This window comes from Pantherophis guttatus, chromosome 5, assembly GCF_059756535.1.
Source record: "Pantherophis guttatus breed Tessera chromosome 5, ASM5975653v1, whole genome shotgun sequence".
Lineage (NCBI taxonomy): Eukaryota > Metazoa > Chordata > Lepidosauria > Squamata > Colubridae > Pantherophis > Pantherophis guttatus.
This window is the reverse complement of record NC_142067.1, coordinates 22,541,415-22,557,275: the sequence shown is the minus strand read 5'-3', so window position 1 is coordinate 22,557,275 and position 15,861 is coordinate 22,541,415. Positions and strand designations below refer to the sequence as shown.

The 15,861-nt window shown below is 38.0% G+C and overlaps 1 protein-coding gene across 2 annotated transcripts in view; it reads left to right on the top strand.

The window, feature by feature from the left end:
- Positions 1 to 14,347, top strand: part of SACS (sacsin molecular chaperone) — a 33,267-nt gene extending 18,920 nt beyond the window's left edge. For both annotated transcript variants that reach the window (XM_034410305.3, XM_087894690.1), the window contains exon 9: positions 935 to 14,347. In XM_034410305.3, the coding sequence (XP_034266196.2) occupies positions 935 to 12,492 (11,558 nt within the window). In that variant the 3' untranslated portion in view covers positions 12,493 to 14,347. The remainder of the gene's footprint in view (positions 1 to 934) is intronic.
- Positions 14,348 to 15,861: the final 1,514 nt, after the last annotated feature.

The following is a 15,861-nucleotide window of genomic DNA, read 5'->3' as shown; positions in this document are numbered from 1 at the left end:
CGCCAATAGCCTCCCACTGACCGATTCGCTCGCACAGAGAGGGCCTCCTCAGGGTGCCGTCGGCCAGACAGTGCCGGCTGGCGACCCCTAGGGGAAGAGCCTTCTCTGTGGCAGCACCTGCCTTCTGGAATGACCTACCCCCTGAGATACGCACGATATCAGACCTCCGGACTTTTCGTTGGGCCCTGAAAACACACCTATTCCATCTAGCTGGGCTGGCTTGATCCCATCCTCTCAGTTTTAATTGAATTCGGTTTTAATTGGGTTGTTTTTAAATCTTGGACCGAAATTATTTAATTGTTTTTTAAATTGTTTTTAAATTTTATATGCAATGTTTTATCTTGGCTGTACACCGCCCTGAGTCCCGCAGGAGAAGGGCGGTATAGAAATAAAATAAAATAAATAAATAAAAATAAATAAATAAGAACAAAATAGGCAGATCAAAGAAAAACAATAAAAACTTGGAAAGTGCAGTGGCAGAAAAGGTATCTTAACACACTCTGTTATCTGTTAACTTGAACAAAATACAATGAATTGTGATGGCATCAAGAGTCTGTATATACCAGCTGTTGCCATTTTTCATGCTATGAACAGATACATGACTGAAGACCGAGTGATCTATTTGATGAAAAAGAAGCATGAATATTTTGTTAGAGCCAAGCACATTATTACATGCCATTTTGTGGGTTACAATAACTACTGATCTCTCTTGGGTTTCTAGTATGCAAAAAATAATCAGATAGTAAAGTTCTGCCTAGTATAGAATTAGAAGGCTGCTTGAGTGCTGTTTTTGTCATTTGTTTGCTTTTTTTGTGACGGAAAAAACACAATAAAGAAAGACGTTCTTTGCTTTTGTTTTGATTTATTTTTCTAAAAGATTTCCAAATTACTTTTCAGTGTTACTAGCTTTTTTTGTTTGTTTGTTTCATTTCAGGAAGACAGTGCACTCAGTTGCAACTTCTAAATCCCGAACGATTTGCACGGCTCATCAAAGAGGTTATGAATACTTTATGGCCCAGTTCAGAGATTACAGTGCAATGGTTTCCTACTTCTGATAAGAATCACCCGCCTATTTCATGGCTCAAAATGGTATGGAAGAATTTGTATATACATTTCTCTGAAGACTTGTCTCTATTTGATGACCTACCACTTATTCCGAAGACATTACTGGATGATGAAGAAGATGCAATAGTTCTTATAAGATTAAGGGCTCCATCACCAATTATTCTAGATGATGGATCTGAAACACAGCTTCCGGAATTTTTACCTGAGATAATTGAGCAACTTGGTGGGATAATTCTTAAGAAACTTGACCCCTCTATTCAACATCCACTTTTAAAGAAATATATACATCCCCCGTCTCCACATATAGTTTTACAGATAGCGGAAAAACTTCCCTTACAGAAATCTGTAAATCAGATAACCTCATTGCCCACGTCACACAAAAATGCACTCAGAAGCTTCCTTGCTAGTTTGACTGATGTTACTGAAAAAGAGAAGAGAGTCATTAATGAGCTAATAATATTTAGGAAAATTGAGCAACCACTTGATGAAGGCAGTGCTTTTACTGCTCTGAAAGTTTGTAAGGTACTGCATCACAATGCCAAACTTCCACCAGATGTAAAATTCTCTGTTTCACTGGTTGACAGCAGTGATGAAGCAACCATTCGTTTAGCAAACATACTGAAAGCAGAACTGTTGAGAACCACTGACTGCATAAAATTTATTTTAAAAGATGTACAGAATGATTTTTATTCTACCGATGAAGCAATAAGAATTATGCTATGGATTCTAGAAAATTTGACTTTCCTCAAAAATGAAAATGCAGAGGTGCTGGATTGGTTGAAACCGTTAAAATTTATTAAAATTTCAGAGGAAAAAATGGTATCTGCCAGTGAACTTTTTGATCCCGAGGTGGAAGTATTACAAGACCTGTTTTATGGGGAAGAAGAGCTCCGTTTCCCCCCCACAGTTTTTAAAACTTCTCCAGATATTCTACATGCTCTGAGATTAATAGGCCTAAAATCTGAGAACAGTTTAGAAGAGAAAGATATTTTATGCGTAGCCCATAAAATTGAGAAGTTGAAGGACTGTGCTAGTACAAGTCAGGATTCACTGACACAAAAAGCCAGGACTTTGTTAATGATTTTGAACAGACGTTCACTACTGCACTCACTTGAAACAAAAGCCACACTGAAAAAAATTAAATGGATTCCAGCTTGCAAACAAAGGCCTCCAAATTACCCAAGTTCATTAATTTGGAAAGGTGATCATTGCTATTTGTGTTCACCACCAGAAATGTGTGATATATCCCAAGCAACTTTAATAGGTTCTTCTGTTCCCCTTGTAGAAAGTGTCCAGCCGAGTATTGAAAAGGCATTAGGGATCACCATCAAACCTAATATCAAGTCAGTGTTAAAACACTTTAAAGTGGTAGTGGACTGGCACAGTTCCAAGAAATTTAGTGACGAAGATTACTATCAGTTTCAGCAAATCTTACTTGAGATTTATGGTTTTATGCACGATCATTTAAGTGAGGGAAAAGAAGCTTTTAAGGCCTTGAAATTTCCCTGGGTCTGGACTGGTAAAACGTTTTGCTCACTATCTCAGGCAGTAATAAAATCACCACCCGATCTTGATCTCCAACCATATCTTCATAGCGTGCCAAAAACCATGGCAAAGTTCCATCAGTTGTTCATCAGTTGTGGGTCAATTGAAGAACTGACCCCAGATCATGTCTCCATGGTAATTCAAAAAATATATCTTAAAAGCGAACAGTCTCTTACTGAAGAAAAGAGTAAGCAAAATCTTCACATTATGTTGAATATTATAAGATGGTTGTACAGTAGCCAGATTCCTGCCAGTTTAAATACACCTGTTCCACTATATTGTAGCAAAAAACCTTTTAAACTTACAATGAAGCCAATCCATGAATGCTGCTACTGTGATATCAAAGTGGATGACTTAAATGATTTGCTTGACGATGCTATGGAGCCAATAATTTTAGTTCATGAAGATATTCCCATGAAAACTGCAGAATGGTTAAATGTGCCATGTCTCAGTACTAGGTTGATCAATCCAGAAAATATGGGGTTTGAACAATCAGGTCAACGAGAACCCCTCACAGTAAGAATTAAAAACATTTTGGAGGAATACCCTTCTGTGTCTGATATCTTCAAAGAGCTGCTTCAGAATGCCGATGATGCCGATGCAACCCAGTGCAATTTTTTGATTGACATGAGAAGAAATAATGACATAAGAGAAAATCTTTTGGATCCAGGAATGGCGGCTTGTCATGGACCAGCTTTGTGGTCTTTTAACAATTCTGAATTTTCAGACTCAGACTTTCTAAATATAACACGGTTAGGTGAGTCCCTAAAAAGAGCAGAGATTGACAAAGTTGGAAAGTTTGGTTTGGGATTTAATTCCGTTTATCATATCACTGACATTCCCATCATTATGAGCAGAGAATTTATGATCATGTTTGATCCAAACATCAACCATCTCAGTAAACATATACGAGATAAATCTAATCCTGGGATCAAGATAAATTGGAAAAAACAGCAGAAGAGACTTAGAAAGTTTCCTAATCAGTTTAAGCCATTCATAGGTGTATTTGATTGTCAGCTACCTTTGACTGTGGAGGCACCTTACAGTTATAAAGGGACCCTTTTCAGACTCTCCTTTAGAACTCAGCAGGAAGCTAAAGTAAGTGAAGTCAGCGCTACCTGTTACAACACTGCAGATATTTATTCTCTTGTGGACGAGTTTAGCATTTGTGGGCATAGGCTGATCATCTTTACTCAGTGTGTAAACTCAATGGTCTTGAAATATTTGAAAGCTGAAGAAGCCAATCCTGAGGTGGCCCAAGACACTGTGACTATTAAAAAAAACCTATGTCCATCCAAAGCAATTACTACCCCCTTTACAAGCGTTCTAAAGGAAGCTGCTAAACTCATGAAAACCTGCAGTAGTAGCACAAAAAAACTTCCCACTGAATCACCAAAGTCTTCATGCATATTACAAATAACTGTAGAAGAATTTCACCATATCTTTAGACGTATTGCCGATTTGCACTCCCCAGTTTTTAGAGGGCCGGAAGACGACGCCGTTTCGTTCTTTGAAATGGCTAAAACTGGACAAACCAAAAGGCCCACGGATGAACTGCCACAGAAAACAGTAGATTCTACCACATGGCTTCTGTGTGCTTGCATGGATACCGGAGAAGCCTTAAAATTCTCATTACATGAAAGTGGACGAAGATTAGGACTTGTCCCGTGTGGCGCAGTAGGAGTTATGCTGTGCGAAAGACAGGATCAAAAATGGACAGTGAAATCCAATTTCTGCAACTTGGGAGAAGTATTTTGCTATTTACCACTTAGAATTAAAACAGGTCTACCTGTTCATATCAATGGTTCCTTTGCCATTACATCAAATCGAAAAGAAATCTGGAAAACTGACACAAAAGGAAGGTGGAACACTGTATTTATGCGACATGTTATAGTAAAGGCCTATTTGGAAGCTGTGGTAGTTTTACGCAACATGGCTATATCTGGTGAGCTAGAAGATTACAATTGCTTTGCGGTGTGGCCTGATCCTGATTCAGTGCATGATGATTTTTCAGTTATATGTCAGGGATTTTATGAAGAAATAGCCCACCCAAAAGGCAAAGAAGGAATCAGAGTGTTCTCTGATGGTTCATCTTGGGTGTCAGTGAAGAATGTCAGGTTCTTGGATGATTCCTTGTTGAAACGTCCTGACATAGGAACTGCAGCTTTCAAGATTTTTCTTAAATACCTTAAAAAAACAGGTTCAAAGAATCTTTGTGCTGTGGATCTTCCTTCTTGGGTCAAAACAGGTTTTGAAGAAGCAGGGTGTAAGCAAGTGTTACTAGAGAATACTTTTTCAGAGAAACAATTTTTTTCTGAGGTATTTTTTCCCAATATTCAAGAAATTGAGGCAGAACTTCGTGATCCTTTAATGCACTATGTACTGAATGAGAAAATTAGTGAATTTTCAGAAATACTTTGCATTACTCCATGCATTCCGTGTTCTCTGGCTGAACATCCTCTGGTGGTACCTTCCAGACTGATCCACCCTGAAGGTCGAGTTGCAAAGCTTTATGTCAAAAAAGATGGAAGGTTTCCTCATGGAACTAGCCTAGATTATCTTAATCCAGTAATTCTGGTCAAATTAGTTCAATTAGGCATGGCTAAAGATGATATTTTATGGGAAGACTTGTTAGAACGTGCAAATTCTGTAGCAGAAATCAACAGGACTGATCATGCGGGAGCTTGCCTCAGAAGCAGTATACTATTAAATCTCATAGATGAAAAACTTAAAAACAAAGATCCAAGAACTAAAGATTTTGCTGAAAAATTTCAAACGATACCATTTCTCCCGTTTCTCACAAAACCTGTAGGCTTCTCCTTACAATGGAAGGGCTCTGAGTTTGAACCTGAAACTATGTTTTCTGCAGTGGACCTTTACACAGTTGATTACCAAGATATACTTTGTCTTCTAAAACCCATACTAAATGAAAATTCTCATTCCTTCAAAGGATGTGGGACTATTCCCTTGGCTGTCAAAGAATTTTTAGGATTACTTAAGAAACCAACTGTGTCTATGGTTATAATGCAATTAAAAGAAGTTGCAAAATGCTTCGATGGAATTACTTTGTATCAGGAAAATATCACCAATGCTTGCTATAAATATCTCCATGAAGCACTACTACAGAATGGAACCACAAAAACAACCATTGTTGAGGAATTGAAAAATTACAGTTTCATTCTAGTTGAGAATGGTTATGTGGACTCCACAAAGGTAGCTTTTCATCTTAATTTTGAGGCATCACCACATCTTCATCAGCTGTCTAATAAATACAGAAATAATTTTCGTGAACTCTTTGAAAGTGTAGGAGTACGTCACGCTTTTATGGTGGAAGACTTTGCTCTAGTTCTTGAAGCGATTGATCAGGAAAGAGGAGGTAATCCACTCACAGAAGCAAATTTTCAACTTTGTAGGAGAATCATCAGTGAAGGAATATGGAGTCTTATTAGAGAAAAGAAGCAGGAATTCTGTGAAAAAAAGTATGGAGAAATTTTGTTACCGGATACTCGCCTTGCCCTTCTACCAGCTAATTCTTTGTGCTACAATGACTGTCCTTGGATAAAAGTGAAAGATACGACAGTAAAATATTGCCATGCGGACATTCCTAGAGAAGTAGCAGTAAAGCTTGGGACAATACCCAAACGACACAAAGCCTTAGAACGGTACGCATCAAATATCTGCTTCACTGCTCCTGGAACTGAGTTTGGACAGAAAGAAAAATTGACCAGCAGAATTAAAAGTATTCTTAACGCATATCCATCCGAAAAAGAAATGCTGAAAGAGCTCCTTCAGAATGCCGATGATGCAAAAGCTACAGAAGTCTGCTTTGTGTTTGATCCTCGGCAGCACCCAGTTGATAGAATATTTGATGAAAAATGGTCCCCTCTTCAGGGCCCGGCTTTGTGTGTCTTCAACAACCAGCCATTTACTGAAGATGACGTTAGAGGGATTCAGAATCTTGGTAAAGGCACTAAAGAAGGCAATCCATGTAAAACTGGTCAATATGGAATAGGGTTCAATTCTGTGTATCATATAACTGATTGTCCTTCTTTCATTTCTGGAAACGATATTCTTTGTATCTTTGACCCTCACGCAAGATATGCTCCAGGGGCAACATCCATTAGTCCTGGACGCATGTTTCGGGACTTGGATGCAGATTTCAGGACCCAGTTCTCTGATGTGTTGGATCTTTATTTAGGAGGCCACTTTAAACTAGACAACTGCACAATGTTTAGATTTCCACTTAGAAATGGAGACATGGCAAAAGTTTCTGAAATTTCTTCTGTGCCGTGCTCTGACAGGATGGTACAGAATCTTCTGGACAAGCTGCGTACGGATGGTGCAGAACTTCTGATGTTTTTGAATCACATGGAGAAAATTTCTATTTGTGAAATAGAGAAAACAACGGGAGCCCTTAATGTGTTATATTCTGTCACTGGCAAAGTAACCGATGGGGATAGATTGAAACGAAAGCAGTTCCATGCTTCAGTAATTGACAGTGTAACAAAGAAGAAACAGCTGAGTGAGATACCTGTGCAGCAGATCACGTACACTATGGTTACGGAAGACTCCGAAGGCAACCTTACAACTTGGTTGATCTGCAATAGGTCAGGTTTCTCAGCCATCGACAAAGTTTCAAAGAGTGTGGTATCAGCACATAAGAACGAGGATATTACGCTTTTCCCTCGAGGGGGAGTTGCAGCATGTATTACTCACAACTATAAAAAACCGCATCGGGCATTTTGTTTCTTACCTTTGTCTTTAGAAACGGGGCTTCCTTTTCATGTGAATGGACACTTCGCTCTGGATTCTGCCAGGCGAAACCTGTGGCGTGATGACAATGGAGTTGGTGTCCGAAGTGACTGGAATAATAGTTTAATGACAGCACTGATAGCACCAGCCTACGTTGAACTTCTAATTCAGCTGAAAAAGCGTTACTTCCAGGGAACTGATCCAACCATGTCAGTTTTACAAAACACGTCTGTGCACACTATGAAAGACACTTTGAAAAAATTTCTATCATTCTTCCCAGTTAATAGACTTGACTTGCAACCAGATTGGTATTGCTTAGTGAAAGCCGTATATAGCTGTATCCACGAGGAATCCAAACGCCTGCTACCTGTTGTGCGAACTCCAAATGTTGATGGTTCTGATTTGCATTCGGCAATTATCATCACTTGGGTTAATATGTCTACCTCAAATAAAGCTAAGCCATTCTTTGACAATTTGCTACAAGACGAGCTACAGCACCTCAAAAATGTTGAGTACAACATCACGACTCGAAAGACTGTAGCAGAGAATGTGTATAGACTCAAACATCTACTCTTAGAAATAGGCTTTAACTTGATTTACAGCTGTGAGGAAACTGCAAATCTTTATCACTGTCTTGTGGATGCTGACATTCCTGTGAGCTACGTAACTCCTGCTGATGTTCGATCATTCTTGATGACATTTTCCTCTCCAGATTCTAATTGCCACATTGGAAAGTTGCCCTGTCGTCTTCAACAGACGAATTTAAAACTTTTCCACAGTCTAAAGCTTCTTGTTGATTACTGTTTTAAAGACACAGAAGAAAATGAGATCCAGATTGAAGGGTTGCCTCTGCTCATTACGCTTGATAGCGTGTTGCAAGTATTTGATTCAAAACGCCCAAAGTTCTTAACAACTTACCATGAATTAATTCCATCTCGTAAAGATTTGTTTATGAACACCCTTTACTTGCGGTACAGCAATATCTTACTGAATTGCAATGTGGCAAAAATATTTGACATCTCCAGTTTTGCTGATTTATTGTCATCTGTGTTGCCAAGAGAATACAAAGCAAGAGGCTGTATGAGATGGAAAGAGAGCTTTGCAACTGAATCCTGGCTTAAGAATTCGTGGCATTTTATTGGTGAATCTGTAAATGACAAAGATGACCAGGAAGAAGCAAAACCAACATTTGAAAATGTTATTGAGATCCTGAAAGATTGGACATTGCTTCCAGGCACAAAATTTACTGTCTCCTCTAATCAGCTTGTTGTACCAGATTGCGATGTGTTGCTTCCACTCAGTCTTATGCACATAGCTCTCTTCCCAAATTCCCAAACTGATAAAGTTTTCCATGCTTTAATGAAAACTGGTTGTATTCAACTTGCATTGAACAAAATTTGCTCCAAAGACAATCCTCTAGTTCCCCTGCTGTCAGGACATACAGCAAATATAGATAATCCCTCAAGCATTTTAAGAGCTATACATTATATGATTCAAACTTCAACGTTTAAGACAGAAAAGTTAGCTGAAAATGACTTTGAGGCCCTCTTGATGTATTTCAGTTGCAACCTAAATCACCTGACCTCTGAAGATGACATAAAAGTTTTGAAGTCCCTTCCATGCTACAAATCTATCAGTGGACGATACATTAGCTTATCAAAATGTGGGTCATGCTATGTACTTACAAGAAGCATTCCCTCCATTGAAGTGGATAAATGGACACAGACAACTTCAGTTGCTTTCCTTGAAGAAAAAATCCACTTAAAAGATTTGTACACTGTGCTAAACTGTGTTCCAGTAGATGATCTTGAAGTTTATTTAAAGCACCTTTTACCAAAGATTGAAAGCCTTTCCTATGATGCAAAACTAGAACATCTGATTCATTTGAAAAATAGGCTTTCTAGCATTGAAGAATCTTCGGAAATAAAGGAGCAGCTGTTTGAGAAGTTAGAGAGCTTTTTGATCATTCATGATGCATGTAATAGACTAAAACCTGCAAAACATTTTTATGACAGGACTGTAAAAGTCTTTGAAGTTATGCTTCCTGAAAAATTGTTCATACCTCAAGATTTCTTTAAAAAATTGGAACAGCTTACAAAACCAAAAAACCGTGCTGCTTTTCTGACATCATGGGTGGCATTGCTTCGAAATATGGGACTAAAGCACGTTATTTCCCAACATCAGTTATTGCAGTTTGCTAAAGAAATCAGCATGAGAGCCAACACTGAAAATTGGACCAAGGATACTCTGCAGAATACAGTGGATGTCCTCCTCCACCATATATTTCAAGAAAGAACTGATTTATTATCTGGAAACTTCCTTAAAGAATTGTCTTTAATTGCGTTTTTGTGTCCAGAACGTGCACCTGCTGAAATTGTTAGATTTCATCCACAATATCAAGAAGTTAATGGCACGCTTCCTCTTATAAAATTTAGTGGAGCCCAAGTAAACCCTAAATTCAAACAAACAGATGTTTTGCAACTTCTTTGGACTTCATGTCCTATACTTCCAGAAAAAGCCACACCTTTAAGTATCAGAGAACAAGAAGGAAGCAGTCTTGGTCCACAAGAACAACTTGAGCAGGTTTTAACAATGCTTAATGTTAATTTAGACCCTCCTTTAGACAAAGTTATAAATAACTGTAGAAATATATGCAATATAACAACTTTGGATGAAGATATGATAAAAACGAGGGCTAAGGTTCTAAGGAGCATCTATGAATTTCTTAGTACAGAGAAAAAGGAATTCCGGTTTCAGCTTCGAGGAGTTGCTTTTGTGATGGTTGAAGAAGGCTGGAAGTTGTTGAAACCTGAGGAAGTAGTAATAAATCTGGAATATGAATCTGACTTCAAACCTTACCTATACAAACTTCCTTTAGAACTTGGCACATTCCACCAACTATTTAAACTCCTAGGCACTGAAGATGTCATTTCAACAAAGCAGTATGTGGAGGTTTTGAGTCGCATATTCAAGAACTCTGAGGGAAAACAGCTTGACCCGAATGAAATGCGTACCGTTAAACGGGTCGTCTCTGGCCTTTTTAAAAGCCTTCAGAATGATTCTGTTAAAGTTAGAAATGACCTTGAGAATGTGCGAGAACTGGCTCTTTATCTTCCAAGCCAGGATGGTAGATTGGTAAAATCAAGCATCTTAGTTTTTGATGATGCGCCACATTATAAAAGTAGAATACAAGGAAACATTGGTGTCCAAATGCTGGTTGATCTTAGCCAATGTTACTTAGGGAAAGACCATGGTTTTCACACTAAGCTGATAATGCTGTTTCCTCAGAAATTGAGGCCTCGCCTTCTCAGTAGTATACTTGAAGAGCAGTTGGATGAAGATTCACCTAAAACATGTCAATTTGGAGCACTGTGTTCACTTCAGGGCAGGCTTCAGTTACTGCTCTCTTCTGAACAGTTCATTACAGGACTTATTAGAATTATGAAACATGAAAATGACAACACGTTTTTAGCCAATGAAGAAAAAGCCATAAAACTTTGCAAGACCTTAAGAGAAGGCTTGAAAGTTTCTTGTTTTGAAAAGTTGCAAACAACCTTGAGAGTTAAAGGTTTTGCTCCCATTCCTCACAGTAAAAGTGAAACATTCGCCTTTTTAAAGCGATATGGAAATGCAGTGATATTACTCTACATACAGCATTCTGATAGCAAAGACATAAATTTCCTTTTAGCTTTAGCAATGACTCTGAAATCTGCAACTGATAATCTGATTTCTGATACTTCCTATTTAATTGCAATGCTGGGCTGCAATGATATTTACAGAATTAGCGAAAAGCTTGACAGTTTAGGGGTCAAGTATGACTCTTCAGAGCCATCCAAACTTGAACTACCAATGCCTGGTACTCCTATTCCATCTGAAATCCATTATACTCTTCTCATGGATCCAATGAATGTTTTTTATCCAGGTGAATATGTTGGGTATCTTGTTGATGCAGAAGGGGGTGATATCTATGGATCTTACCATCCAACATATACATATGCCATAATAGTGCAAGAGGTAGTAAGAGAAGATGCTGAAAACTCCAGTTTTTTGGGGAAGATTTATCAAATTGACATTGGATATAGCGAATACAAAATTGTAAGCTCCCTTGATTTATATAAATTTTCAAGACCCGATGAGAGTTCTCAGAGCAAGGACAGTGCCCCATCTACTCCAACAAGTCCTACAGAGTTTCCAGCACATGGACCAAGGACAATTCCTCCTCTTTTTCCTGGCAGGGAGAGTCATAAATCGTCATCATCTTCTAAACATCATTCCCCCAAAAAAGGTAAGGCAAATTCTCTACCAGAAATTTTAAGGGAAGTTACCTCAGTGATAGAACAAGCCTGGAAGCTTCCAGAATCCGAAAGGAAAAAGATTATAAGAAGGCTTTATCTTAAATGGCATCCAGACAAAAATGCAGAAAATCTTGATCTAGCCAATGAGGTTTTCAAGCATTTACAAAATGAGATTAACCGACTAGAAAAGCAGGCATTTATCGATCAAAATGCAGACAGGGCATCCAGGCGGACATTTTCATCCTCGGCTTCTCGATTTCAATCAGACAAATTTTCATTTCAGAGGTTTTATACTTCGTGGAATCAAGAAGCCACAAGCCATAAGTCTGAAAGACAACACTCTAGAGAAAAAAGTCATTCCTCTACTGGCCCTTCATACTCACAGCGATTTTTTGTGCCACCTACGTTCAAGTCTGTTGGAAATCCCGTTGAAGCACGTAGATGGTTGAGGCAAGCTAGAGCAAATTTTTCAGCTGCCAGAAATGATCTTCATAAAAATGCCAATGAATGGGTCTGCTTTAAATGTTACTTATCCACTAAATTAGCTCTGATCGCTGCTGATTATGCAGTAAGGGGGAAGTCAGATAAAGATGTGAAACCGACTGCGTTAGCACAAAAAATTGAAGAATATAGCCAACAGCTTGAAGGTCTTACAAATGACGTCCACACACTGGAAGCCTATGGAGTGGATAGTTTAAAAACTCGCTATCCGGACCTCCTCCCTTTCCCACAGGTTCCAAATGACAGGTTCACTTCTGAAGTTGCCATGAGAGTGATGGAGTGCACAGCATGTATTATCATAAAACTTGAAAACTTTATACAACAGAAGATATGAGAGATGTTAAAGGTATGGTGGATTCATGCCACATTTTTCACCATTTTTGTTTAAAGCTACTTTTTGGTGGCATGTTCTTGTAGGTATGTCATGTATTCAGTCCGATGCCTTTGTTTAACAGGAATGGAAGTCATTTGTTTATCCTCAGAGAAGGTAATTGCTGTAGCTATGATAAGAGTACATTTGAGTTCACTTTTGTTAGCAAGAAGTAGTTAACTAAATATGATTGAATAAAATGTGATTTAGTTGTGTAGTTACTGTACTTCAGAGGATACACAGGCTTTAGCAGATTGTAAATGTAATAAATATATTCTGTGTTGATTAGGGCAAAAGTAAATAGTCCTGCAGACCTTAGGTAAGTGAATCTGTCCATTTCTAGAAAGTGGCAGAGGATATCTTTATAGCCGAGAAGTGTTGGGCAGGGTGAACAGTCATGAATCTGTAGCTTATTATGATTACCTGCCAAAAGTTGTGCCATCCTCTGCTACTTTGCAACATTTCCATGAGAACTTTTATCTCTTTCACTGAATGCCATGTTCTGTCCTCAGGCATGCGGAGTTAAGAATATAGAGACTTTGTAAAAATCTGAGCCTATTAGCATATAGTGGAATATGTATTTAAAGATTTGTCAGAGACTGGGCTGTAAAATATGTACACAATAAAGTGGTACAATTAACAGGGATAAAGTGCACTTTATATAACCAAAGCGTTGGACCAGTGTTTTTAAATCTTCGCCATTTTCAGACGTGTGGACTTCAATTCCCAGAATTCCCTTGCTGCCTGGGGAATTCTAGGAGTTGAAGTCCACACTTCTGAAAGTAACCAAGGCTGAGAAACACTGCTTTGGACTATGGTTAGTAAAATTTGCTTGTATGTATTCATCCAACTTTTTCCCAAGAGGTGTCATTTTCAGTGTACTAATGGAAGACTTGAGTATATTATTCTTTTTTAAGAAATTCAAAAATCTATGGAGAACATTTCTGCTGGAACAGTCTGTATACATTTGTTTGTTATGGACATTCATTTTATTCCAAATGGAATATGGTTATACCTCTGCTGCATTCTCACATGAAGATTGTTGTGGACTGCACATCATTTTAATCCTACTTGTTTAATGACTTTTCAACACAATATATTGTCTGTATAATTTACTTTAGGTGCTTTGGATATGTTCATGTCTTTGGTTGGATGAGAATTACATGTATATTACATATCACTTTCTGTAGGAATTTCTGAAACTGCACACTAAACCATCTTTCAGACCTTGCCTTGATTTAGCTTTGTGTTTTATTTTATTTTTTTCAACAAGTCACCATTAGAAATAATATAAAAATTAATGTATTTTGGTATTCAGTGGGGTATTTTTTAAAAATACATTTTAAATGGTGCTGCAATATTATGCTTTTTTATTTTGTCTCACACAGTGGCACATAAAGAAATTTGAGTTTTTTAGTTCCTACAGTTTCTTTTATAAATTGTTATACTTTTGATAATGCCATGTAAATTATTAAATATTTGTAAAACAAACTTGTACCAATAAACCTGTTGTAGTTAGTATTGTATTCCATTATATAATGGTTGTAAATTTCATTGATTAGTACACTGAAAGGATCATTTCACTTAAAAATGTAATTTGCAACAAAAAAAAAAGATTATAGAGAAAATAAAATAAAAACAATTGCAATACAGGAAAAAAATGGTAGCTCTTGAAACAAATGTAAAAAGGTGTTTGGAAAAATAGCTCAGCAAATTCTAGGCTTTGAAATCTTTAAGGCTTTGATTGCAAAGCCATGTGATTATTTCCGCTGCTAAGTGCCATAACGTAAAATTTAATAATAAAACTCAAAAAACTCTTTAGGCTGCGTGTGTTGGTTTTTAAAACATTTGTTTTACCAGTAGTGCTCAGGAGAGAACACACCTGCCCACCCCTTACCTCAACACTTTTGATTATTTTGTTGTTTTGCTTTTGTGAGAAGAAAATTGCAATTTCCAAATGGTGCCTCAGCTTTCAGTTTACTGGAAGGGATCTCCTGAATGAGCACCAGACTGTAATTCATGAGTTTGAAATAGGGAGGGGGGGGTCAATTTGAGCTTCTAAAAATTAAAAGTGGGTGAGTTAGGATAGCAAACCAAAAAAATATCCATCCCTGTTTATGGCTTTTGCAGAGTTGAAACTTCTGTATTAGAACTACAAGGCCATTTAGTTGATTCGCTGAAGGAAAAAATGACCTTATCTCTTGCTTTTGAGAAAAGAGGACATATCTAAGATTTGCCCTTTATTTAGTATCTCAATTCCCATACTTTCGTAAAGAAAAAAAATTGTTTTCTATTTATTTATTCTTTCATGCATGCATAAAGGTAAAGGCTCCCCTCGCACATATGTGCTAGTTGTTCCTGACTCTAGGGTGTGGTGCTCATCTCTGTTTCAAAGCTGAAAAGCCATTGCTATCCAAAGACGTCTCCATGGTCATGTGGCCGGTATAACTAAACACCAAAGGCGCATAGAACGCTGTTACTTTCCCATCAAAGGTGGTCCCTATTTTTCTACTTGAATTTTTTACGTGCTTTCGAACTGCTAGGTTGGCAGAAGCCGGGACAAGTAACGGAAGCTCACCCTATTACGCGGCACTAGGGATTCGAACCGCCAAACTGCCGACCTTTCGATCAACAAGCTCAGCGTCTTAGCCACTGAGCCACCACATCCCGCATCATGCATGCATGCAAGCAAGCAAGCAAATAAATTCATATAGCAATCCCTCTTAACATCTAAAAAATTAATACATACAGTGCAAAATAGCAGAAACAATCTATACGTAGTTGAGGCATCCTTATCTGTACCAGCATAAAAGCAAACCGCACATACCAGATCCCAGAGTTTGAAGGAAGATCCAAGTCTTTAGGGTATTGTGAAAGTCCAGGAGGAAGACAGGCAGAAAAGCATGCCCCTTGCCTCTCATCAAATTACGTTCCTCCCCAGAAGGAACCTGAAGTATGCCTCAGCTGTGAAATCTGGTGGGATAGGCAAAAGTCTCTATAGGCAAGCATTCCTACAATTACAATAGTGGCCAAAATTGTGGAAACCTTTTGGGAAAAGTATTTTTGAGGTTTGATGGCTAATAACACCACTTTTTTTGGAGTTTCAAGGTAATCATATTCCACTGCTGGAATGGCTTAAGAATAGCCCAGACCTTAACCCAATTGAAAATCTATGGAGCCGACTAAAGAAACTTGTTAGTCAGAAGTGACTCAGCAATAAAACCCAGTTAATAGAAGCAATCATTCAATCTTAGTTTCACATTATAACAGCTGCAGAACTAAAAAACTTGGTTCACTCCATGGGAAGACGTTGTAAGGCTGTAATTCATACTA